The sequence below is a fragment of the Orycteropus afer genome, unplaced genomic scaffold, assembly GCF_000298275.1.
Source record: "Orycteropus afer afer isolate SDZICR_OR568_19922 unplaced genomic scaffold, OryAfe1.0 scaffold00064, whole genome shotgun sequence".
Classification (NCBI taxonomy): Eukaryota; Metazoa; Chordata; class Mammalia; order Tubulidentata; family Orycteropodidae; genus Orycteropus; species Orycteropus afer.
In genome coordinates this window covers 3,238,502-3,261,153 of record NW_006921651.1, presented here as the reverse complement: position 1 = coordinate 3,261,153, position 22,652 = coordinate 3,238,502, and the positions used below count along the sequence as shown (strand labels likewise).

General features: G+C 50.0%; 2 protein-coding genes across 2 annotated transcripts in view; one reads left to right on the top strand and one right to left on the bottom strand.

Annotated features, from left to right (window-relative positions):
* The window catches only part of PDCD11 (programmed cell death 11), a 41,741-nt gene extending 29,075 nt beyond the window's left edge, over positions 1–12,666 (top strand). The window contains exons 22-35 of the mRNA XM_007939877.2: positions 489–578; positions 778–880; positions 1,319–1,496; positions 4,861–4,917; positions 5,717–5,839; positions 6,371–6,493; positions 7,066–7,363; positions 7,580–7,696; positions 8,953–9,102; positions 9,300–9,547; positions 10,273–10,441; positions 10,988–11,141; positions 11,632–11,797; positions 12,495–12,666. Coding sequence (XP_007938068.1) covers positions 489–578; positions 778–880; positions 1,319–1,496; positions 4,861–4,917; positions 5,717–5,839; positions 6,371–6,493; positions 7,066–7,363; positions 7,580–7,696; positions 8,953–9,102; positions 9,300–9,547; positions 10,273–10,441; positions 10,988–11,141; positions 11,632–11,797; positions 12,495–12,666 — 2,148 coding nt within the window. The remainder of the gene's footprint in view (positions 1–488; positions 579–777; positions 881–1,318; positions 1,497–4,860; positions 4,918–5,716; positions 5,840–6,370; positions 6,494–7,065; positions 7,364–7,579; positions 7,697–8,952; positions 9,103–9,299; positions 9,548–10,272; positions 10,442–10,987; positions 11,142–11,631; positions 11,798–12,494) is intronic.
* Positions 12,667–14,880: 2,214 nt separating this feature from the next.
* On the bottom strand, positions 14,881–17,135 carry CALHM2 (calcium homeostasis modulator family member 2). Its single transcript, XM_007939876.1, has 2 exons — positions 16,581–17,135; positions 14,881–15,297 (listed from the first exon to the last, which is right to left on the bottom strand). Exons 1-2 carry the CDS (start codon positions 17,133–17,135, stop codon positions 14,881–14,883), a joined length of 972 nt encoding a protein of 323 aa, XP_007938067.1.
* Between the last annotated feature and the right edge of the window lie 5,517 nt (positions 17,136–22,652).

Below are 22,652 nucleotides of genomic sequence, written 5' to 3'. Positions count from 1 at the left end.
TTGCTTGCTGCTCTAGTTATTTACTTGCTCATTTGACTTATCTTTGGAGACTAATCTCCTTGAAGGCAGAAACTGCTTTTATTTGTCACTGTGATGCTATGTGCATAGACAGCATGGTGGCTGGCTAAGTGTTTTGTTGAATGGACTTGAAAATAGGGGTGTATGTTCAGGACAGGACATTGTGTAAGCAGTGAAGGATCAGAATCCACAGGTGAGTTTGGAGAAGGCGACAGAGGTCAGTGGGATTGGTCTTCTTTGCCTCACAGCATTGCAAGTGGTGTGTGTCCTGCTAGACTAGTGAAAGCCCAGAGCAAGGCTCTGAGTGATTGAAGCCTTTGAGAAGTGGGGGCTGGGCACCACAGTGGATGTAGGGGTGCGGGATTAGGACCATTCAGCTCTGTGGTCTTAGGAGAGTCATTATTTTAATAGAGGGAACAAAAGAGATGTTTGTATCTGCCTTACTCCATTTCTCTTTCCCCCACCCCTAGTACAACGTGGTTAAGAAATGGCTTGAAGTAGAGATTGCTCCAGACATCCGAGGGAGAATTCCCTTGTTGCTCACTTCTCTTAGCTTCAAGGTCAGTGTGCTTGGTATCTGGGGAAAGAGACCCACGTTCTCTAAACTTGATTTGATGTGTGTTCACAGTGGGTACAAGGAACTCTGTGCCCTTATATTAGGTATTGGCTTGGGAGATACTTGCTGTGGAGACTTAAAATAATATGATTTGGCGTATATGACAGACTTTTCACCTTAGAGGAATTTTCCTGTCCTTCCAGGTTCTGAAACATCCAGATAAGAAGTTCCGGATTGGCCAGGCCCTAAAGGCCACTGTGGTTGGGCCAGACTCCTCCAAGGCCTTCTTGTGTCTATCACTCATAGGTGAGGTGCTGAAACAGTGTCTGGTCAGGGAAGGGAAGGGGGCATGGCAGGATGGGAAGTGTGGGGAGGGGTCTTCAATCATTGTCCATGTTGAATGATGCCTTTGAGATTGGAGTCCTCAGAAAGCCTAGTTCGGTGACTTCTTGGAACAGTTCTTCTCTTGGGAGTTTGTTCTGGGGCTGGTGTTACTCCATTACTGTCCAATGCACCTTTACGTATACTGGTACTGGTTTTCTCAAATCCCTCAGAAAGGGTGTCCACCACGTGGCCCTGGGTTGTTGTTTTTTTTTTTTTTTGCTATTTAGTGTGGTAGTCTGGGCCTTCACGGTCATTCTAGCCCACTCAGCCTGGGCAGCCTTTGCCCTCTCCAGCTTATGGGTGGATAGCATTCCAGCTTCTTTGTTGGCTCAGTTTCTGTTTCTCCTAATCTCCCACCAGGTCCTCACAAGCTTGAGAAAGGGGAAGTGGCCATGGGCCGAGTGTTAAAGGTGACTCCCAATGAGGGGCTGACTGTCTCCTTTCCTTTTGGGAAGTTTGGAAGAGTCAGTATATTTCACTTGAGTGACTCTTACTCTGAGAAGCCCCTGGAAGACTTTGTCCCCCAAAAGATTGTCAGGTAAGACAAGTTTTCTCCCTCTTGTGAGCTATTTGTAGAACTGGTGGAATTTTTTTTTTTTTTTTTAAATATATAGAGGTAATATGTGGTTTGGGATTAAAAAAAAAGTTTAAATAGAAAATACATCATTTTCTTCATTGTTTTTGCTTTTTTATATGTATGTATATGTGTGTGTATATATGTGTGTATATATACACACACATATGTTTCTTTTTGATAAACACACATACACACACACACAAGGAGCTCTGGTGGCGTAGTGCCTAAGGCATTTGACTTCTAACCAGAACACTGGTTGTTCAAACCCATCAGCCACTCCTCAGAACGAAGACTGGGTAATCTACTTCCATAGACATACCGCCTCGGAAACCCAAGGAGGGGTCTCTATGAGTCGGAATTGACTTGACAGCAGTTTGGTTTTGGTTTTCTGGTTTATATATATACACACACACATACTTTGGTCTTTATTTTTCTATAACTTTAACATATAGGCATAATTTTTTTTCATCTAATAATAAAATATCATTTTATATGTTTTGCAACTTACTTTTTCTCTTAGCAGTTTTTCATAGACTTTTTCTTTTCCTGTGCTAGTATATTTAAATCTGCTTTGTTCTTTTTCTTTCTTAAAACAAATAAACAAACAAAAAAAACCCCTTAATTTTAGTTGTATGGTACCTCCTTATGTGTGTTTTATCATGATTTCGTTAACAAGTCCTGTTGATGGATATTGTTGACGTGAACATCTTTGTACATGGTTTTCCATGCTAGCACATGACATGTATGAAATAAATTCTTAGAAGTGAAATTTATGGATGAAATGATGTATACATTTAAGTTTTTGATTGTTTTTGTAAAATTGCCTTCCAAAACAACTCTGCTAATTTATATTCCCGTTAACAGTGAATATGTCTGTCCATTTCTCACCCCTCTCCTGACACTCGATATTAATTTTCCGTCTTAGCTCTTGGGTAGACAGAAATGGATGTATCGTTGTAATTTGCATTTCTCTTATTGGTCATTTTTCATGTTTCTTAGCTGTTTACATTTGTTCTGTGCTTTGCTGGTCTGAGTCGCTTTGCTCATTTTTATATTGAAGTAGTCATCTTTTAACATAGTTTTAGTCATCTGTAGGTGTTCTTTATAAAAAAAGACAGTGACTTTTGCCAGCTACAGGGCTTTATTTATGAACTATTTCAGATGCACACAAATGAACCCACCTCAGTGAAAGTTTTAAAACCATGTTAAAGCCTGGATAAACTAGCATCAAAGAGGCAGACGTCAACTTGATATAATAAAGATGTTTCTAAGAATCACTGTTAATGATGGGATGGATGCTTTTAGGAAGCAGAGAAATTGTGCCTTCCTGTCTCAAATGTCCCAGACACCCAAACACCTGCTTAAATTATCAAATACTTATCAGAATTAAAGACATAAATTTCCAGGACCTAGGAGAAGAAAAGGAGCTCTGCATAGTGCCTAAGGCACGTGACTGCTAACCAGAAGGATGGCAGTTCAAACCCACCAGCCACTCCTTGAAAGGAAGGTTGGGCAATTTACTTCTGTAGTGATACTGCCTCAGAAACCCAAGAAGGGGTCGATGTGAGTCAGGGCCGACTCCACGGCACATAACAACAATAGGAGAAGAAAAAGAAATGAGCTCTATAAAAATTCAAGATCCACCTCTGTTTTATCCCTTGAGGCTTAGAAGATGAGGTTTTGCTTTTCAGCAAAATTACTTACTTTAAATACATTTTGTTATGACCAAATCTGTGAGTATCATTAAATCACAGTTCCCTCTTCTGTTGAGTATAAAGAATAAATTACTTGCCTAAAGGTAAGATCCCCCAAGGCTCTTTCTAGCTCGAAGGTCTGCACTGTCATGTTTTAAAAGGCTGACATTGGTGGGAAAATTTGGGCTGTATAGTTGCTGAGATTCTTTCTAAGATTATTGTCGTTAGGTGCTGTTGAGTCATTCAACTCACAGCAGCCTTCTGCAAACAGAGTGAAAGACTGCCCAGTCCTGTGCCATTCTCACAGTCCTTGCTATGCCTCAGTCATCATTGAAGCCAGTGTGTCACTCTATCTTGTTGAAGGTTTTCCCCTTTTTCACTGGCCCTCCACTTTACCAAACATGATACCGTTCTCCAGGAAATGGTCCCTTCTGACAACATGACCAAAGTAGGTGAGAAAATGGCCATTCACACTTCAGAGGAGTATTTCAGCTGCACTTCTCCCAGGACAGATTTGTTAGTTCTTCTAGCAGTCCATATCATTTTCAATATTCTTTGCCAGCACCACAATTCAAAGGCAACAACTCTTAGGTCTTCCTTATTCATTGTCTAGCTTTCACATGCATATGAGGCAATTGGAAATACTATGGTTTGGGTTAGGTGCACCTTAGTCTTCAAATTGACATCTTTGCTTCTTAACACTTTTTTTCTTAGTGATTTGGGTGAAAATTTACAGAGCAAATTCACTTTCCATACAGCATTTCACATACTTTGTCTCATGACATTGACTACAATTTAGCACAATGCAACAGCTCCCCTCCCACTTCCTCCCGATAGTTACCTCTTCCCTGTGTCCATCCCTCCGTGCACCCCTGCCCCCTGAGCTGTTGTCTCGCTGTGCATAAATAGCCCTTCTTTCTCCCATCATTGTTCTCTCCAGCTTCTTAACACTTTAAAAAGGTCTTGTAGCACATTTGCCCAGTGCAGTATGATGTCTGAGTTCTTGACTGCTAATTCCATGGGTGTTGATTGTGGATCCAAGTCAAATGGATTCCCTGACGACTGCAGTCTTTTCTCCATTTAAATAGCTGCTTTGGTTTACACATTACCATTTCAGATGATGTAAGTCTGGAAATCCAACCCAGCTCTGCTGTCCCTCCTGGAAGCCGCCTTGTGCTCAGGCTTCACTGATCTCTGGCCTCTTTACTCCTGCATGTAGTACCTGGATCATCCTTGGTGATGGTTTCCTCAGGGTTAGTTTTTCTCCACTGAGATCAGGACCTAACATGGGTCTGGTCTCATCTCTTAAATGGTCACTACATGGTCCTAAACCTTCAGAAGGCTTTCATGTCTCCTCTTTAGTCCTTCTCCCAACACCTTTGTTGGGTACGAAAAGTAGGTAGTGTTATTTTTACTTGACAAACTAGTAAACTGAAGCCCAGAGAGATGAAGCAACTTGTCCAGAGTCCCTCAACAGGCTGTCAACAGAGTAAAGAATCAGAACCCAAGTTTCATGACCAGAACCTAGCTCTTGCTTGTTGGTCAGCCTGGTGGAAAGGATGCTCAGGCCTTTTGTTGTCTCCAGAGTAGCTCAGAATTGAGCATTTAATTCTCTTTTATTCTCATTTCAGGTGCTGTGTCCTGTCCACTGCAGACCACATGTTGACTTTGTCTCTGCGATCGTCCAGGTGGGTATCTATGTTGCTGGGGACAGGAAGGGAAGAGGACCACCCAGAGGACTAAAGGAAGGCTGCATGTGTCTGACACAGAACTTGGGGTTCCCAACCTTTATTCTCTGCTCAGCCACTCCACACCCTGCCCCTCTTTTATCCAGAAAACCTGGAGATACTCAGATTCCTAGAAGAGCTCCATTTGCTCAGGCTGTTATTTCCCCAGGAAGAGGTTTAAACAGTCAAAAGCAGGTGTTCAAGTTTGCAAGGTGGTGGCCTTGGTGAGGGGAGATGATTTAGCCCAAGGTTCCATTGTTGTTGTTCTTGTTGTTAAGTGCTGTTGAGTTGGACCCGACTCATAGCGACCTCCTTGGGTTTCCGAGGTAGTATCACTACAGAAATAGATTGCCTAACCTTCCTTCGGAGGAGTGGCTGGTGGGTTTGAACCGCCAGCCTCCTGGTGAGCAGTCAGGTGCCTAGGCACTATGCTGCCGTGGTGTGGGCGAATATGACATGGAGTGCTTAGGCGTGTGGTCAGTTTGCTCCATGGTTAGGAATGGATGTTTCTAAGGCCAAGGTTTTGGGTTTGACCCCTCTCTCGCTTGGTCAGCCTCTGCCTGTGTATGTAGAGACGACTTGCACATGCGTGCTCCTGGCTGGCAGGACTTCAGGGAGAGTAGGCTTGGGCTCTGAAGGTTACATCCCACTGGCAGGTTCAGGGTCTTGCATACTAAGTATAATTATTGCAGTTGTATTGGGAGGGGAGTGGGAAAAAGGGGATTAGGAATATGGAAGTAAGGCTTTTTTATTCCTTTAGAACCAACCCAGAGACGAAAAGCAAAATAGAAGATCCTGAGATTAACTCCATGCAGGACATTAAGGAGGGGCAGCTCCTGCGGGGCTACGTGAAGGCCGTCGAGCCGCGTGGTGTGCTCCTCAGGTGAGCAGGGCAAGGGCTGAGAGGGCCTTCCCCAGATCTGTGCTGGACTTCTTTGGACGAGAATATGAAAGAAGGGGAGTCTACAAGTTTCCACTAACTTAGAAGTGTTTTAAAGTTCTTGTTTATCCTTTTGAACAAACACCACAGCCTACCAGATTTCAGTTTTCAGTGAACTGGGTTTTCTTTGATTCATTGTATGCCTGTGATTTGTAGCTGCTGTGGGAGATCACAGAGCTCACAGCCACTAGATGTGACAGCCTCCCCGGCCTTCCCTGCTGTTACATTTCCTCGCTTTCTCTTTATGCTCTGACAGTTTACGATTGATATGTTATTGTGCTATGATGTAGAGCAAAAAGAAATCTCCTTCAGTTGTATCCTTACCATCATCATCATTTTTTCCAGTTTGAAATGCCCTCTTTATCCTGACGTAAATCCTTGTTACAACCTGGATCCTTGTGAAAGTGGGGTCTCTGGGCCGGATGGGTTCTGCTGTCGTGTTTTTGATCACAGGACCCTTGTCTCTCCTTTCAGTCTTGGCCCCTCAGTGGTGGGTGTGGCCCAGTACTCCTATGTCTCCCGGCACAGCCCATCTGAGAGAGCCCTTTACAGCACGTATCTCCCTGAAGGGAAGCTGCTCACAGCCAAGATCCTCAGGTCAGTGCCTTCTCTCTCTCTATGATGTGAATCAAACCTCCTCCGGGAGCCCTCAGAAGCGGTTTTGGAGATAAACTTTGAATATAATGGCTTGGTAGTGGTGACTGTTGTGTTCAGATGAACGAAAACCCCTTGTTTGGGCCCTTCTACCTCTCCTAAAAGCAGGTACAGAGAGGTTCCTATTGTTGGGGTGGGAGGGTGGGGGGTATCACAGTTGCCCTTGTGTTTTTCTGTGAAGCATGGTAAAATGTGCACATGGTTCCTAAGTAAGTGGATTTCCAAGGCAGGAGGGCCAGGGTCCAGCATTGTGGGCTGAGGAGAAGGTAGGACTGGGTTGCTTGGTGTGGCCTTTAAACATCTTAAAAAAATTCAGGTGAAATTGACATAAAATTAGCTGTTTTGAAATGAAGAAGTCAGTTCCCTTTAGTGCTTTCGCAGTGCTGTGCAACTGTCACTGCTGTCTAGCTCTCTAAAAGGAGACCCTGTCACAGTAAGCACTCACCCCTTCCCCTTCCCCCACTTTGTACTTTGTATGTTGTCTCACTCTCCACCCTCCCTGCCCTCTGTCATAGCCTGAACTACAAGAGGAAACTCGTGGCACTGTCGTTCCTCTCCAGCGACACTGGGAAGCCAGACGTGCTTCCTGCCTCCATAGGACGGCCACATCTAGAGCAGGAGGAGAGGGAAACAGAGGCAGAGAGGGTGGACCAAAGAAGGAATGAGGAGAAGAAGAACCAGAAAAGGAAAGAGAAGAAGAACCAGAAAGGGCCAGAGGACGCGAAGCGGCCCAGCAAGGAGAAGCGTGAGCCCCGGCAGCCGCAAGTGAAGAAGCAGGGCAAGCGGGGCCGCCGTGAGTCTGGAAGCGAGCAGGTAAGCCCTCGGAGGCCAGTCTCTCTGCGCCGGAAAAGGGAAAGCATGAAAGCTAGCCAGGCTGCTGCCTAGCCTGCTCTCGGAATGGGAGCAGCATGAGTATGGGGCTGCGTCTTGGCTGGGGCCAGGAGGAGCAGAGGGAGGACGTTGGCTTCAGGCCAGAGGTGCTTCTGGGCAAGAAGGGTGGCTCAGCAGCTTTCCTGCTTGCCATCTCAGGAGAGAGTGAACAAGAAGCAGAAGAAAGCTGGTCCATCCGAGGAGGACGACAGTGGTGTTGAAGTGTATTACCGGGAAGGAGAGGAGGAGATAGAAGAGATGACTGCGCTGGCCAAGGTAAGGGACAACATTGAGTGGAAAAGAAAAGGTTGCTCTGGGTGAAGGAAGTCCCTGGTGTCCTACCTAAGAGCTTGGCTGTGTAAGCACTGTCCTCTTTTACTTCGTTTCCTGTAAAATAGGAGACAGTGGGACTTTTAGTTTCCTCAGTTGACCATAAGCTCCTTGAGGACTGGGACCTTGTTTCACCCATAGAGTGGGCTGCATTAAATAAATTCTGGTAAATGTTTATTGACTGGAATGGAATTAAATCAGTGGGGTGAGGCTGTTACAGAGGAGGCTTAGCCTTCATTCTGCTCTGAAAAAGGGACAGGAATACTTGAGCAAAGGAGCGCTGGTGGTCCCATGGTTAAGCAGTCAGCTGCTGACTGAGAGTTCAGTGGTTCAAGTCTACCAGCTGCCCTAAGGGAGAAATGTGATAGTCTGCTTCCATAAAGATTACAGCCTTGGAAGCCCCAGGGGGCATTTCTGCTCTGCCCTGTAGGGTTGCTGTGAGTTGGAATCGACTCAGTGACATTGGGAATACTTGAGCTGAGAGGACTGAATTAGAAGGGCTTACACCTGGGCAGAGCTCCCACACTTTAGGCACTTGCAGCCTGATAGTCCTCAGATTTTTTGTCATATCTCTACCCACCTTATATATATGTGTGTGTATATAATATATATATAATGTTTAAAATTTGTTACTAAGTAAATTTATTTATGAAGAAAACTTTTAAGTCACTACTCTAAAGTTTAGGAGCTCTGGTAGCGTGGTGCCTAAGGCACTTGACTGCTACCCAGAAGGCTGGCAGTTCAAACCCACCAGCCACTCCTTGGAAAGAAGGTTGGGCAATCTTCCTCCGTAGTATACTGCCTTGGAAACCCAAGGAGGGGTCACTATGAGTCAGATCCGACTCGACGGCACATAACAACAACAACTATAAAGTTTAAGGAACTCTGGCGGTGTAGTGTGCAAGACATTTGGCTGTTAACCAGAAGGTCAACAGTTCAAACCCACCACTTCTTTACGGGAAGAGGATGAGGAAGCTGCTTCTGTAAAGATATATAGGCTTGGAAACTCAATGGTGGTCGCTATGAGTTAGAATCAGCTCGATGGCAGTGGGTTTGGTTTTTCTGGTGTTTACCCTAACCTGGAGGTAGGAGAGGAAGGGTCTTGGGCAAGGTGGGAGTCCTTGCTCCTTCTGGTGGGGCAGGGCTGGGGAGCAGTGGCTGCCGGAGCCAAGTGCTTTCCTCACACACCTCTGATTCTCCAGAAGAAGCTGACCAAGCCAGCAGATGCGCCCCGGCTGCAGCTGTCTTCAGGCTTCATGTGGGACGTGGGGCTAGACTCCCTCACCCCAGCCCTGCCACCTCGAGGAGAGAGCTCAGACAGCGAGGAGGACGACACGCCACATGAAGCCACGGTGCCGTATTTCCCAGGGCTTTGTCTTTCTTCGGGGAGCCTTTTGTGCCAGTCTCATGTGCTCTGTTCTAGCCTCAGTGTTCCCTCCAGGGAGGACTTCCAGAGCCCAGGGACTGCCCGCCCACCCTCGGCTTCCACTAGACTCCCCCAGGGTCTGAGGAGCACGCTACTCACCTAGTTTTCTGCCTTCCCTACCAGAAGAAGAAAAGCAAGAAGGAAAGGGCGTTGGAGAAGCAGAAGGCAGAGAAACAGCTGTCCTGCATTGAGGAGGCCCTGAGGGACCCTGGGCGGCAGCCAGAGTCAGCGGATGATTTTGACCGACTGGTGCTCAGCTCCCCCAGCAGCTCCATCCTGTGGCTGCAGTACATGGCCTTCCACCTACAGGCCACAGAGATCGAGAAGGCCCGTGCCGTGGCTGAGCGGGCTCTCAAGACCATTTCCTTCAGGTCTCGATTTTGCCTCCCCTCTGCTCTAGGGAGGGGCCTTTTGACAGGAAGGGCCTGTCTCCCCAGGTTCTGGGCTTGCAGAGTCTGCTGCTGAGGGTCATTTCCTCCCAGGCAGGCTGACAGCAGTGTGTGTGGCTGCCACCAGGGGCCCATGCGTTGCCAGGCTTTCTCTCACAGGTGTGACCATCTGTGAAACAGATCGTCTGCTCATTCATATTTTATAGTCGTCTTTACTAAAATAGCTAAAGGTAACATTTGCAAGAGTCCCTACACTTAAATAAGGGACCTAGTTTGGAGCAGAAGCAGAATAGGAAAAAGAACTCTCCACCTCTGTGAAAACCCTAAATTTTTCAGTCAGAAAGTCCAGTTAGTTTGCAGAAGAGAGGTGGCAGATCTTTTGCCTCATTCTCCTGTTTAGGAAGATAATCAGACCTAAGATCCTGTTCCTTCAGCTTGAACCCCAGGCTAATTTTAAGATTTTGTAGGCTTCCTTCCCAGTGGAGGCAGGAGGCAGAGAGTCTCTGGCCCAGGAGTCAAGGGTCAGAGGGGTCCCTGCTTCTGCATGAGCTGCAGTGGGGATAGGGTCTCTCAGTGCCTGCACTCGAGGCTGGACACCCAGAAGGAGCCTAGGAGAAGGAGTGATTGTCGTTGACACCCCTGGACGGGAGTGGGGGCCTTGTGGGGCTGGGTCACTGGAGTTCAGGCGCTGACTGCTTTTCCTGCAGAGAGGAGCAGGAGAAGCTGAACGTGTGGGTGGCACTGCTGAACCTAGAGAACATGTACGGCTCTCAGGAGTCACTGACCAAGGTCTTCGAGCGAGCAGTGCAGTACAATGAGCCTCTGAAGGTCTTTCTGCACCTGGCTGACATCTACACCAAGTCAGAGAAATTCCAGGTGAGGCTCTAAGCCAGGTGGGCAGAGGGTCCCTGGCCTCCCAGAGCCTACCTCCTGGCAGTCCCTGAGGCAGCATCTTAGGGCTTAGGATCGTCCTGTCTTAGGATTGCTGAGGGGTGTCTGGGCCTAGCTTCCTCATCATCTGTGAAGGAAGTAATTTTCCTCACCTTCACTTCAGGAAGGTGGGCTGAAGGCAAAGGATGTGGTAGCTTTGGAAATGAAAGGCCAGTGGACCCCTGGGTATAGCTCTTGACTGGAGGATTGTGGACAGAAGGTGACATTTTGGCCCACTACCCCCTTTTCCATCTCTCATTCCCCCTTGCCATTGTCCCTCCTTCTAGCCTTCAGATCCCTTTACTGGCACAAGGTTAGCAGACTGACCCCATGTAATTTTGTGGCTCTCGTTGTGCCCTTGTGTCATCGAGCCTCCCTTGGGTGTCTAGATTAGGCCTGGGTGTGTGCTGATCTCACGAGCTTCACTGCTGGTCCTTGTTGCTGCCCCTGTTGTAGTTCTCTCCTTGGCTTACAAATCGTCTTTTCCCACAGGAAGCAGGAGAGCTCTACAACCGAATGCTGAAGCGTTTCCGCTTGGAGAAAGCTGTCTGGATCAAATACGGCTCTTTCCTTCTGCGGAGGGGCCAGGCTGGTGCCAGTCACCGTGCGCTGCAGCGAGCCCTTGAGTGCCTGCCTAAGAAGGAGCGTAAGTGCTAGTTCCTACTAGCCAGCCCAGTTCCTGAACAGCTCTCTTGGATCCAGGAATGAGGATTGGGGGTCTTCTTACCCATGGAAGGTGTTGCCTTAGGACAGCCTTGTGGGGGTGTGTCATTACCTCTGTTCATTGCATGCTCATGAGCATAAGAATACATGTTGCATTTCAAATACCAGAACTACAACACTTGGAGGAATAAACACCAAGTAGCACTAATTCGGTTGGCCCCCCTTCCCCATAAACCATTTCTAGGCCTGCAGGGTAGGTAGGGTATCTGCAGTTGGAGTCTAGGTCAGTACCTATCTGTGTACTGTCCTTTGGCCCTAAACACACTCCACTGTTCTGTTCAGGCTCTGTTCTGCTTGCCATACCTGGGGTACCCAGGAGCAGGGAGTCTGACTCTCTCTGGTCCCTGTAGCCCATTGTGTTACAGGAGGGGTCTGTCTGCTTACTGGGCTTCTCAGCTCCCCTCTCCCTGCAGACGTGGATGTGATTGCCAAGTTTGCCCAGCTCGAGTTCCAGCTGGGAGATGCGGAGCGGGCCAGAGCCATCTTCGAGAACACACTGAGTACCTACCCAAAGCGCACGGATGTGTGGTCGGTGTACATTGACATGACCATCAAGCATGGCAGCCAGAAGGAAGTCCGGTGAGAGGGGAGATGGCAGGCTGACTTCCCTGTGGGGGAGGAGGGTACTGGCGAGCTGATTTCTTACCCTAGAGAAGCTCACCTAGCAAAACAGCTTTGACATGATGCATTAGGTCCTGGGGTGATCGTTTTTCCAGCTTCTTTTTCTGCCCCAGTAGCTGGTCTGTATCTGGAACCATGGGTAGGAAGTAGCCCGGTCCCTGGCCTGCCAGCCAGAAGACTTGGGTTTCCTCATAATTAGCATCATGTCCCTTGTTCTAGGGAACACTCACAGTTACCATGTCACTTTTGCCTCCTGTGTTCTCACAGGCAGGGAGGGCTAGCAATGGGTAGACTGAGGTCCAGAAAGAATAGGTGCCTTGGAGGACCCAGAGTGCTTCAGTGGGTTTAAAGCAGCACTTTCTTCCAGAGCCACATTTCACTATGGCCCCCAACCCAGTAGTTTTGTCCTAATTCACTGTGTGACTTCAGGAAGTCAGTCCCTGGACATCTTTGTGTCTGCTGCTCACCCAGAAGATGAGGGTGGTGGGACCTTTTCCTCCAGGGGCATTGTGGAAATCAGTGGTGGTAATGAAAAGTAGTAGGAGTGCTGGGTGAGAGAGGACCCTGGGCTTAGAGCAGAGTCCACATGTGGGTGCTAGCCAGAATCGTGTGGCCTGGGACCGTGAGGCTCACGCTGCCCTGCTCCTTTTCACAGGGACATTTTTGAGCGAGTCATTCACCTGAGCCTGGCCCCTAAGAAAATGAAATTCTTCTTCAAGCGCTACCTGGACTACGAGAAGCAGCACGGCACAGAGAAGGACGTGCAGGCAGTGAAGGCGAAGGCCCTGGAATACGTGGAGGCTAAGAGCTCAGTGTTGGAGGACTAGTGGCCAGCCAGCCCTCAAGGGCACTGTCAGAGCACGCAGCCCTGCGTCCACCCTCAGGAGCCTGGAACAGTATTGACTGAGGACTGTATTTAAGTGCTGCTTTTTTGCAGCACCCTTTGAGCAATCCTGTCAGGATGAAAAAGAGTTTGAAATTTCTTTTACTTCCTTTTGGTTTTAAGTACCAATTAATTTAATCTTTTCCCTTCTCTGAGGCTGCTCAGCGGATGCCAGTAGATAGACTCTTAGGCTCCAGAAGAGCTTTGTCTTTCCTCTGGGAGTTCCCTGACGTGTAAGAGTGGAGGGGCTTACTCCTGAGGCTCCTGTGGCCGGGATCCTGGGCCAGCCTCTTGGTCCAGTTGGAGAGAGTCACTGGGTCCATGGAGCAGGCCCTCTACCCTGCTCTTTGTACGCATTTCCATGTCTGATTTTGGAGTCTGGGTGCTCCCTTGACCTCAGCTCAGCTAGTACCTTGAGCCCTTTTTATGGATGCTGTCGAGGTGGGACAGGAGGATGGAGGCAGCCCCTCATAGGGAATTGGTGAAACCTGGAGGGCTGAGAGGTAAGCCACAGCTATTGGCTCAGCCCACCTGACGACTCATCCCTCACCCACCTTCTCCAAGGCTGTCCCTCCCTTCATTTGTAAAATGGCGTCAGAAATTCCTCCCTTAAGCTTTATTGTGTGGATTAAATGAGAACATGTATTTTACGTGCCACCACCAAACATGGCAGGTGGGAAGTTGCTACACATCATTACTCCCTTTGCTCGGCCAGGGTCGACTCGCTTGACTTTGGGGAAGATCACAAAATTTCTTTGTGCCCCCTTTCAGCTGTGGGGAGAGGTTTCTGGGCAGAGAGAATCCACTGACTTCAGGATTGTTCCTCAAGTCCCTGAGTGCAAGGAAACATGGCGGGGTCCACTAGCACCAGACCTCTCTCCAGTTCTGTAAAAATCCCCAGAAAGACAGCTTTCCACCCCCTTCGATAATGTAATACTGCTCTCTACCCCACAGTTCTAACAGTCCCGGCTAGTTGGGGGAGCAGGTTGTCTTTTTGGCTGTGTCTCAAGGGAACCACAAGTTTTCTCTGTTGGCATCTGAAATCTCCTGAGACATTTTCCATGGGAAGCAACTGACCATGCCAGGAAGCAGGACAGGGCCAGTGAGAGTATCAAAGATTTGAGGAAGCGAGTGGTGGAGGTAATAGCCAAGGGCTGGGACGGGAAGGAGATGCTGCTGGCTTGGTTCTTGGCCATCAGCCCTAAATATACAAGAGGGAGTTCTGTCTTAGTGAGTGCAGCATCTTCTAGAGACCTGATGTTTCAAGTTGAACTTCCCTGAGAAAAGCCAGGCTCATTTGTTCCTCAGATCGAATCAGATAACGGAGTCCTGTTGCATGTATGGAGGCACCTTGTGCTCCCTGCACCCCTCCTGCCCCTCCAGCCCATTGCAGTCCTGTCCAGAGTTTCCCTGTGCCCCTTCCTCCCACAGCCATTGGACATGCTGACACCAGGCTATTCCTTTATACCAAGAAAAAGCTTTATCAAAAATTTAAATACATAAGATAAGGCTAGCAGTATACATTGTTGAGGGCAGGTCCCCCAAGTCATTTCCATATGCAATTAAGACACAAATTAACTGCACGAGGAGCCTATTGGTGACTATCATTGTCACCTAGCTCTGCTGGCTGGGGCCTCCCAACCTTGGAGTCCCACCAGTAAAAGAAGATATCCTCCTCATTGTCCATTAAGGACCAGTTCTGAGAAGGAGTCTTTCCCCCAAAGCTGCTGACCATGTGGGCCAGTGGCAACAGGATAGGGCATTTCTTCAAGTCTGAGAGCCTTCCATTAGCTGACTACATTGTCCACTCAATTTTTTCTCCCCACCCCAGGTCACCTTCCTCCTGGCCTGTTTTCCCAAGAAGTTATGGTTTTTAAAAAAATCCCATTCTGATGTTAGTAGGCAGTGGGGTTCAGTTTGGTACCCAGTAGCTCTGGTAGCATAGGGAGGAGTTCTGATGGTGTAGTGCCTAAAGCACATGACTGCTAACCAGAAGGTTGGTGGTTCAAACTCACCAGCCACTCCTTGGAAGGAAGGTTGGGCAATCTACTTCCATAGTGATAATGCCTCAGAAACCCAAGGAGGGGTAGCTATGAGTCAGGTCTGACTCAGTGACAATGAGTGTGTGTCCTTTGCAGAGAGCATGGGGACAGGACACTTAGGAGGTGAGCAGGCCCATCTCAATGTTGTCAGGGGCTGTGCCATTGCCTGCCAGGCCCTGGGCCCACTTGTGCAGGCGGCTATAGAGTGGGAGCCCCTGGTTCTCCCGGTATAAGTAGATGCCTGTGATGGCGTTCCACTGTGGCCGCGGCTGTGTGCCTTCCACTGGGAACTTAGCAACCAGCTCCTCATCATCCTTGTTGAGTGCCACAAAACCGAAGAAACGGCGCACGTTGTTGGCAGCAAGCACTCGCGAGTGCATCTCAGCTGTGCGCTGGAACAGCTGGTCCTCGTTGGCGCGGTATCGCGCCCAGTAGGCTTCCTGGCGGTAGCTGAGTGGTGAGCAGTACTGCTTGAAGCACTTGGTCAGGAACACCAGGATGGCCACCAGGCCGATGAGCAGCCACCCAAAGAGCTGGCCAGAGAGGAGACGGGACTCAGTGCGGGGCCAGGAGCTGCCTGGGCCCCTACCACCCCAGATACAAGTGGAAGAAAGAGGTGGACTGAATCTAGGCCTGAGGGTCCTGGCTCTGTAACTTGCCAGCCTCAGGTTCCACTTCTGTAAGAAGAAGCCCTTCGGCTGGGATTCCTTTCACCTCTTTCCCCTTACCCCCTTTAACACTTTCTCTGCTGTCTTTCAGAGTGTGTTCTTAGATTGCCTCCGGCATTTTCTACTGCCATTCCTTCAGCCCCAAGGGCCCAGCCCCTCCCATCATTTTAGCCCTTCAAAATCCAAGCAAACCACCAAACCCAGCCCAGATAACGCCTCCAGAAAGCCTTCCAAAGCCCCCCTGGATGGGATCTTGCCTTCCCTGCGGCCCCCATGGCCTGACTCCTCTCATCATCATCAGCTGCCTTGTTTTGAGGCACCCATATGCTTGTCTCAAAAAGCTTGCCTGGGTGTGAGCCTATTAAGAGTCAAGTTCATCTGTTTCCCCATCTGAACGTGTAGAGATCTGTGGGCATTTGACTGGCATCAAATGAATTTTGCTCTTTTCTCTGACTACCATCTTCCATCTCCTTTGGTGCTGGCTCCAGCCCTATTTCTTGTCTTCTTGGGTACCTTATACACCCAGGAGAAGAGACCTTTTAGAAAATCTTGGCTCTTTGCTTCACTCCCACACCCACTGCTTCACTGTTAACACTTCAGCTCAGTTCTGCTGCCCAGCTCTCTTCTGTGCTCTCTCCACTCCTGGAATCAGCAGCACCTTCAGAACTAACATCAGGGCAGCAGCTGCTATTTCCTGACACCCTCTCCTCCTGGCCCAAGGGACTTCTTAATGTCAGCAACTCTTGAGGCGGGGCTAGTTCCTTCCTGGACTAGTAACATGCTGGTCTCTGGAGCCTGCCACACTCTGCTGCCAACTCATGGGCGACACCAAGTATTTCTTAGTGGCTTGCAGGGGTCCAGGCTGGGGTAAAAGACTTACCTGTGACTGGGATCATGGCTCAGTCTTAGCCAGAGAATGTTCCTTTAATGTTTAAAACTATCTGGCTTATTTGGGACTGGCATTAACCACTAAGCATTAACCCATGGATGAAACAGCTCTGATAACCTGACACTAATGATCTAGTGCTTTCCTAGAGACTTCAGCCCCTGAGGATCCAACTCCACTTTTAACACTGGGCCACCCAGCACCTCCCCACCAACCACGACTTAGAGAAAGGAAAGGGGTTTCCCTCCGCACAGCTCCTTACCTGGGACTCATACCTGAGCCTGCGGCTGACCTCTTCTCGGAAACGTGACAGGTTGGCAGGGCTCTCCCCGCAAGGGAATCTGGCCAGGATTTCTGTAGCATGGGCTGGTGGAAAGCCCTCTTCCTCGGCTGTGAGTGAGGAGGGGTCCACAAACTCGCTGAGGGCACAGACGTAAGCCTCCCCACGCAGCAGGGAGATGACAGACCAAGTAACGGGGGCCACGGCAGCGCGGCCTAGGATGGAGCTCAGGAGCAAGAAGATGGGGGCAGCTGAGCAGTTCTTGGCCCTCCGGTGCTGGCACTCAGCAACTAGGTTCCAAGTGTGGTTGTTGAGGATGACGCCGACGAGGAACAGAGCCAGGGCGGGCACACCGATGGCTGCCAGCCCATACAAGTAGTTGCGGGCTGGTGAGCAGGGGCAATGGAAGGCCACCACGCTGAATAGCTCCTGGCTGCCCACTGTCCCCAGTGCTACCAGCCCATTAAAAATCATCACATCCTTGCTCTTGAAGAACAGTGACAGGAAGCGGAAGTTCTCTGCAATCAGAGCTGCCATGGTGACGGCTGCAGGATGGAGGCAGATGGGGAATGATGGTTCCTGGTGGGCTAGGCAAGGGCGCAGGCTGTTGGGCACCTGAAGGCAGGGCACAGTCTGGCCATCTTATCCCCTACAGCCACGGCCTGGTACTTCCTGTGGAATAGCAGATACCTGATAAATGTTTGCCTTTGGAAATGGAGATTGAAGAGGCTGCTCGTATGGCCAGTTCTTTGTGAGAAAGAGTTTTGGGGTGATGGGGGAGCACACACTTGGGAGAAATAGTGGTCATTACTGTTCCTTGAGAAAGACATGCTTGGTAAAGTAGAGGGCCAGCAAAGAAAGAGGAAGACCCTCAATGAGGTGGACCATCACCGTGGCTGCAACAATGAGCTCAAACGGCAACAATTACGAGGATGGTGCAGGACGAGGCAGTGTTTTGTTGCTATGAGTGAAAACCAACTCAACAGCACCTAACGACAATTGTTGGAGCCCTGGTGATGCAGTGGTTTAAGCATTTGGGTGCTAAGCAAAAGACCAGCTGTTTGAACCTACCAGAAAGAAATGGCAATTTGGTTCCGTAAAGAGCTACAACCTTGGAAACTCTATGAGGCAGGTCTACGCTGTCTTTATACAGTCACTATGAACCAACTCGACGGCAGTAGGTTTGGTATTGGTTTACTGTTCATCGCCACCACCCACCTGTCAGTTTGTCAACTGTGCTGTCTTGCATGTTGCTGTGATGCTGGAAGCTACTGGTATTTCAAATCCCAGCGGGGTCACCCATGGTGGACAGGTTTCAGCAGAGCTTCCAGACTAAGACAGACTAGGAGGAAAGGCCTGGTGATCCACTTAGAAAATTACCAATGAAAACCCTATGGAGCACAAGAGAGTATGATCTGATAACGGTGCTGGAAGATGAGCCCCCAAGGTTGGAAGGCACTCAGAATTCACAGTGGTTGTAACAATGGACTTGAGCATGTGATAGTGTGGGAGTTAAATTCGTATGTCAACTTGGCTGGGCTTGGTTGAATGTCTGGACAGCTGGTGGTAGCTATTCCCCTGATGAGACTGGCAATCAACTCCATGATGGGATCTACCACAGGCAGCTGAGTAGCTGCCTTTGGGATGTGGTCTGCTTGCTGTATATAAGGAGAAGCCTTGGGGATGATAGTCTCTAGCTTATGGCACGCTTGGACCCTGCATGTAGCTGTGTTGTTGTTCAGCAGCCTGCCATGCTTTGCCAACCTTGGGACTTAAAGTGGGTTTGAATTAATGCCCTGCCATGTGGTTTGGTAACATTGGGACTGTGCCATTTTATTTGTCAACCTTGGGCTTGTTAGCCTCAGCAGCCACTAGCTGCCTGAGTGAAGAGATGCCTCTAGCTTCAGTAGGCCGGGAGCAAGAGGCAGAGCTGAAGCCCAAGGTCGATGGGCTTTCTCACAGCCCCTAGAGCCTGGCACTTTGAACTTGGATTTAAAGCCTCAAATTGTAAGGGAATAAACTCCTGTTTGTTAAGGCCATCCCATTTGTGGTATATTCCTGCCAGAGCAGCACTAGGGAACCAGAATAGACAGTGAAGATGGCATAGGTCCAGACAACATTTCATTCTGTTGTTCATGTGTTTGCCATGAGTCAGAGCTGACCTGATGTCAGCTAACAGCAACGCTACTGCTCATTAACTTACCCCCCTTATTGCTCGTCCTCACAAGCCCCTATGAGACGACTGGATTACTGTCCTTATTGTACACAAGGCTCACTGGGGGTGAGGGACTTACCAGGGTCACACAGAAGTGTCAGAGCTGGGACTGAAGCCCAGGTCTCAAGCCCCAAGCCTGCCTTGAACACTTACGTTCTTCCTGCTACCACAACTTTCTCTGGGGGCAGGGGCTGGGAATGGCCCTTTGGTGTTGGGGATTGTGGGGTATTGACAACTTTTCCCTCTGGGATTCCAGGTAGTGCTAATGTGCTGGGACACTCTAACCCCGTGGGTACAATTAGAGCTGGAGTGGGTGTCCTGGTGGATAAAGAACTTGGACTTAATCCTGTGGTGTGGGGTAGCGTGGAGACAGGGGCCTCCAGTCAACGGTGAGCCTGACACAGCAAGACTCCAGCATCCCTGGATTTCATAGGAACCTGTTGCTTCATTTTGGAAACCTCAGGCTCTGAACTGGTTTAGAAGATTCTGGTTTTCAACATACTTCGTGACTTATCTGGGCCTCAGTTTCCTCATCTGTGAAAAGAGGATACAGGCATACCTCGTTTTATTCTACTTCACTTTATTGCACTTTGAAGATACTGCATCTTTTACAAATCGAAGGTCTGTGGCAATCCTGAGTCAAGCAAGTCTCTTGGCGCCATTTTCCCAACAGCATGTGCTCACTTTATGTCTCTGCATCACATTTTGGTAATTTTCACAATATTTCAAACTTTTTCATAATGCTACTGCATGCCATAGACTACAGTACAGTGTAAAGATAACTTTTATATGCACTGGGAAACCAAAAAACTCATGTGACTTATTGCAACATTTGCTTTCTTGTGGTGGTCTGGAACTGAACCCTCAATATACCCGAGGTATGCCTGTAAATCATTCTGGTCCTTGCTCTCCTCTTAGGGATGCTGGAGGGAGCACAGAAGGGAAAAATGATGCCTGATAATTGACCTGTGCGTGCAACCCCTTATCTCCTCCGTCTCTCTCAACCTGTTGGATCTTCACAGTGGCTCCCGGAGGTCACACTGGTGAGGTGGAGGGTAGAGGGCGAGTCTCCCTGCAAAGATCAGGAAACTAAGGGCCTGAACGGGAAGTGCCTTGCTCGAGGCCATTCAAATATTCAGGTGCCTGAGAAGGGCTTCTGACCAGGACCTGCAGAGGCTTGGGACGTGGAAAGGATGAGCCTGAACAGAGTGAACCTTTCATTTTCTCTGTCTCCTCCTGACCTTGCCTGCCCAAGGGAGCCTGGCAAGCCACGGCATGTTCCCCCCTTCCCCAGCCGTGGCTCTTGCCTTCCAGCAGCCCCTCAGCAGACTTGGGTGAAGGTGGAGGCTCAGGGTACCCTAAGGCTTCTCTGCCTTACTCAGGACTGCAGGGTGCTGGCCACCCACCAGCAAGTGGTCACCGACTCAGGCTCCAGAGAGGTCCTGCCCAGCTCTCTTCCAGGCTCCACCCACACAAGCCCAGAGAGAGCCCCGGGTGTGGCTGTGTGGCCTCCTCCCCATCCCAGGGATGGAAAACAAAAGTCCTCAGGCCAGAGGGAGCCAGAGAGAGGAAGGTTAGGGAGGGCAGCAAGCAAAGGGGGTAGACCTGCCCATTAACCCCTTCTAGGCCCTCATCTCTATCACCAACCCCTCCTGTCTCTGTCAGGGCTGTCAGGATGGGCCTGGGCAGAGAGCCACATGGCCACACAGGTCACAGGAGGAAGAGGTGTTTGACTCTTGACTCAACTCACAGGCCCAGGGGTCCAGTCTTACTCCCTGGGAAAGAGTTTGTAGTTTTGCTCATTCATCAATGAGTTAAATGCAACTCCATCTCCCCTTCCTCTTCTCTTGGTTTCAAGGGTCCTGATTAGCTTCCAGTGGGAGCCCTGGATTCACAAACCCACCAAAGGTGGGTGCCAGATGCCTGCACAGGAGCGGGTGGCAAGTGGAGGATGGGGCAGGCCGCCGTAAGTCTATTGTCCGTGCCCCGCAGGCGAGGGCAGTGCCCCACCCAGGTCTGAGTGGGACCTCTTTGGGATAGAAATGGCCCTGCCCAAGGGGGTCCTGGGCTGGGGATCTCCCGCGACCTACCCAGGGCAATCCATCGGGGCAGCTCCGAAACAATTCTGCCTTGCTTCCCGGGTACCTGGCCGACCCAGGGAGGAACCCTTCCTTACCTGAGGCTGGCTGCGGGCACCTGCGGCCCGGGTCTCTGCAGGGCTGGCCTCTCGGAGCCCCGGGCGTGGTTCCCCCGGACGCGCCCCAGGTGGAGCAGGGCCCCACAGCCCAGCCCGATCCCACGCCGCAGCGGCTCCTCCTGCTTTTTTTCTCTCTCCTTGCCCCGCCAGCACAGGAACTCGTCTGAGCCCAGCGGGCCTCCGAGCTGGTGGCGCCTCCGGAAAAGTTTTACTCCAGGAAAGAGAGAAGGACGCAGTGGGATGGAACGCGCGGCAGCGAGTGAAGCAACAGCCTCCGAGTGCCCGGCGGAGGGGGCGGCAGCAGGGCAGGCGAGGGAGGAAGTGTGCAGGCGCCTGCTGGCGGCGGCTGCGTCTGTCCCGCGCAGCCTGGGGCCTGGGCCGGGCCTGCTCGCCCGCCCTGAGCCGTGCTGACCCTCCGCTCTCAGCCCTGCCCGGACCAGGCCTGACGTGGCCGCTCCAGTGGGACAAGCTGCGGAGGTGGGGGCTCAGCAGGGGCAGGCAGCCAGACCTTCCCTGCGAGCCAGTTTCAGGAGTACCCTCGTGCCTGACCTCTCCCAGACAGAAGCTTCCAGAAGGAGACCCTGGTAGAGTCAGGGGAGAGGTGCTATCAGCTCCAAACTGACTCCTAGCAGGGTACGCAGGGCTGGGGCCTTCCCAGCCTTTTCACTCAAAACCATCCTGCCGGTGCCTGGACAAACTCTCTTTCTGGGCTCTTCCATCCATAGTTCAGCTGACTCCCCCTGCAAGTGAACCCAGGAGACCAAGGAGTCTCAGAGGTCTCACAGGCAGAGCTCCCAATGGTAGGTGGAAGTGACAAGGACTCAAGTTTATAAAGGAAGCCCTTTGTAACAATCTGCACTAAGCAGCCTGTCCCAAAATGTAGTCATGAGCTTCCTGTTTGGGGGAGTGTGCAAGTGAGGCTGAAAAGTCGTGGGTCTGGGATGCTGAAAAGGAGTGTCTTATCAAAGGACAGCCCAGAACCAGCTGACCCCCTACCCACACCCCTGTTACCACTCCAGATCCTTTACCCCAAATCACCTCCCTTTATCCTCACCATAATCCTGACAAGCAGATGTTTTTATATCCATTTTATAGATGGACAAACAGGTTCAGAAGGGTTAGGTGACTTGCCTTAGGACTTGCAACTCTGGTATTTGAACTCAGGCAAGCCTGACCCAAAGCTTTGCTCTTTCTTTCACACCTGAACCTCCCACTTCCTCTAGGTTTTCTTTTCCCACTTGGAATTTCCCCTACCCTATCCCAACCCGACTTGAGGGCACATAACAACAACAACATCCCAACCCGCACACACCTGGCCTTGTTGTTGTTATGTGCCATTGAGTTGGCCCTGATTCATAGAGACCCTTCCTTGGGTTTCCGAGGCAGTATCACTACGAAAGTAGATTGCCCCATCTTCCTTCTGAGGAGTGGTTGGTGGGTTTGAGCCGCCAGCCTTCTGGTTAGCAGTCAAGTGCCTTAGGCACTATGCTATCAGAGCTCCTGCAAGGCAGTATCACTATGGAATTAGATTGCCCAACCTTCCTTTCCAGGAGTGCTTGGTGGTTTTGAACTGCCAGCCTTCTGGTTAGCAGTCAAGTGCCTTAGTCACTACGCTACCAGAGCTCCCTACACCTGGCCTTAG

Excerpts from the sequence above, each read along its gene's own strand:
- CALHM2 (XM_007939876.1), bottom strand. The coding sequence starts at position 17,135 with ATGGCAGCTCTGATTGCAGAGAACTTCCGCTTCCTGTCACTGTTCTTC. Across the intron at positions 15,298-16,580 it reads GGCTCAGGTATGAGTCCCAG|CTCTTTGGGTGGCTGCTCAT; the intron begins GTAAGGAGCTGT and ends CTCTCTGGCCAG.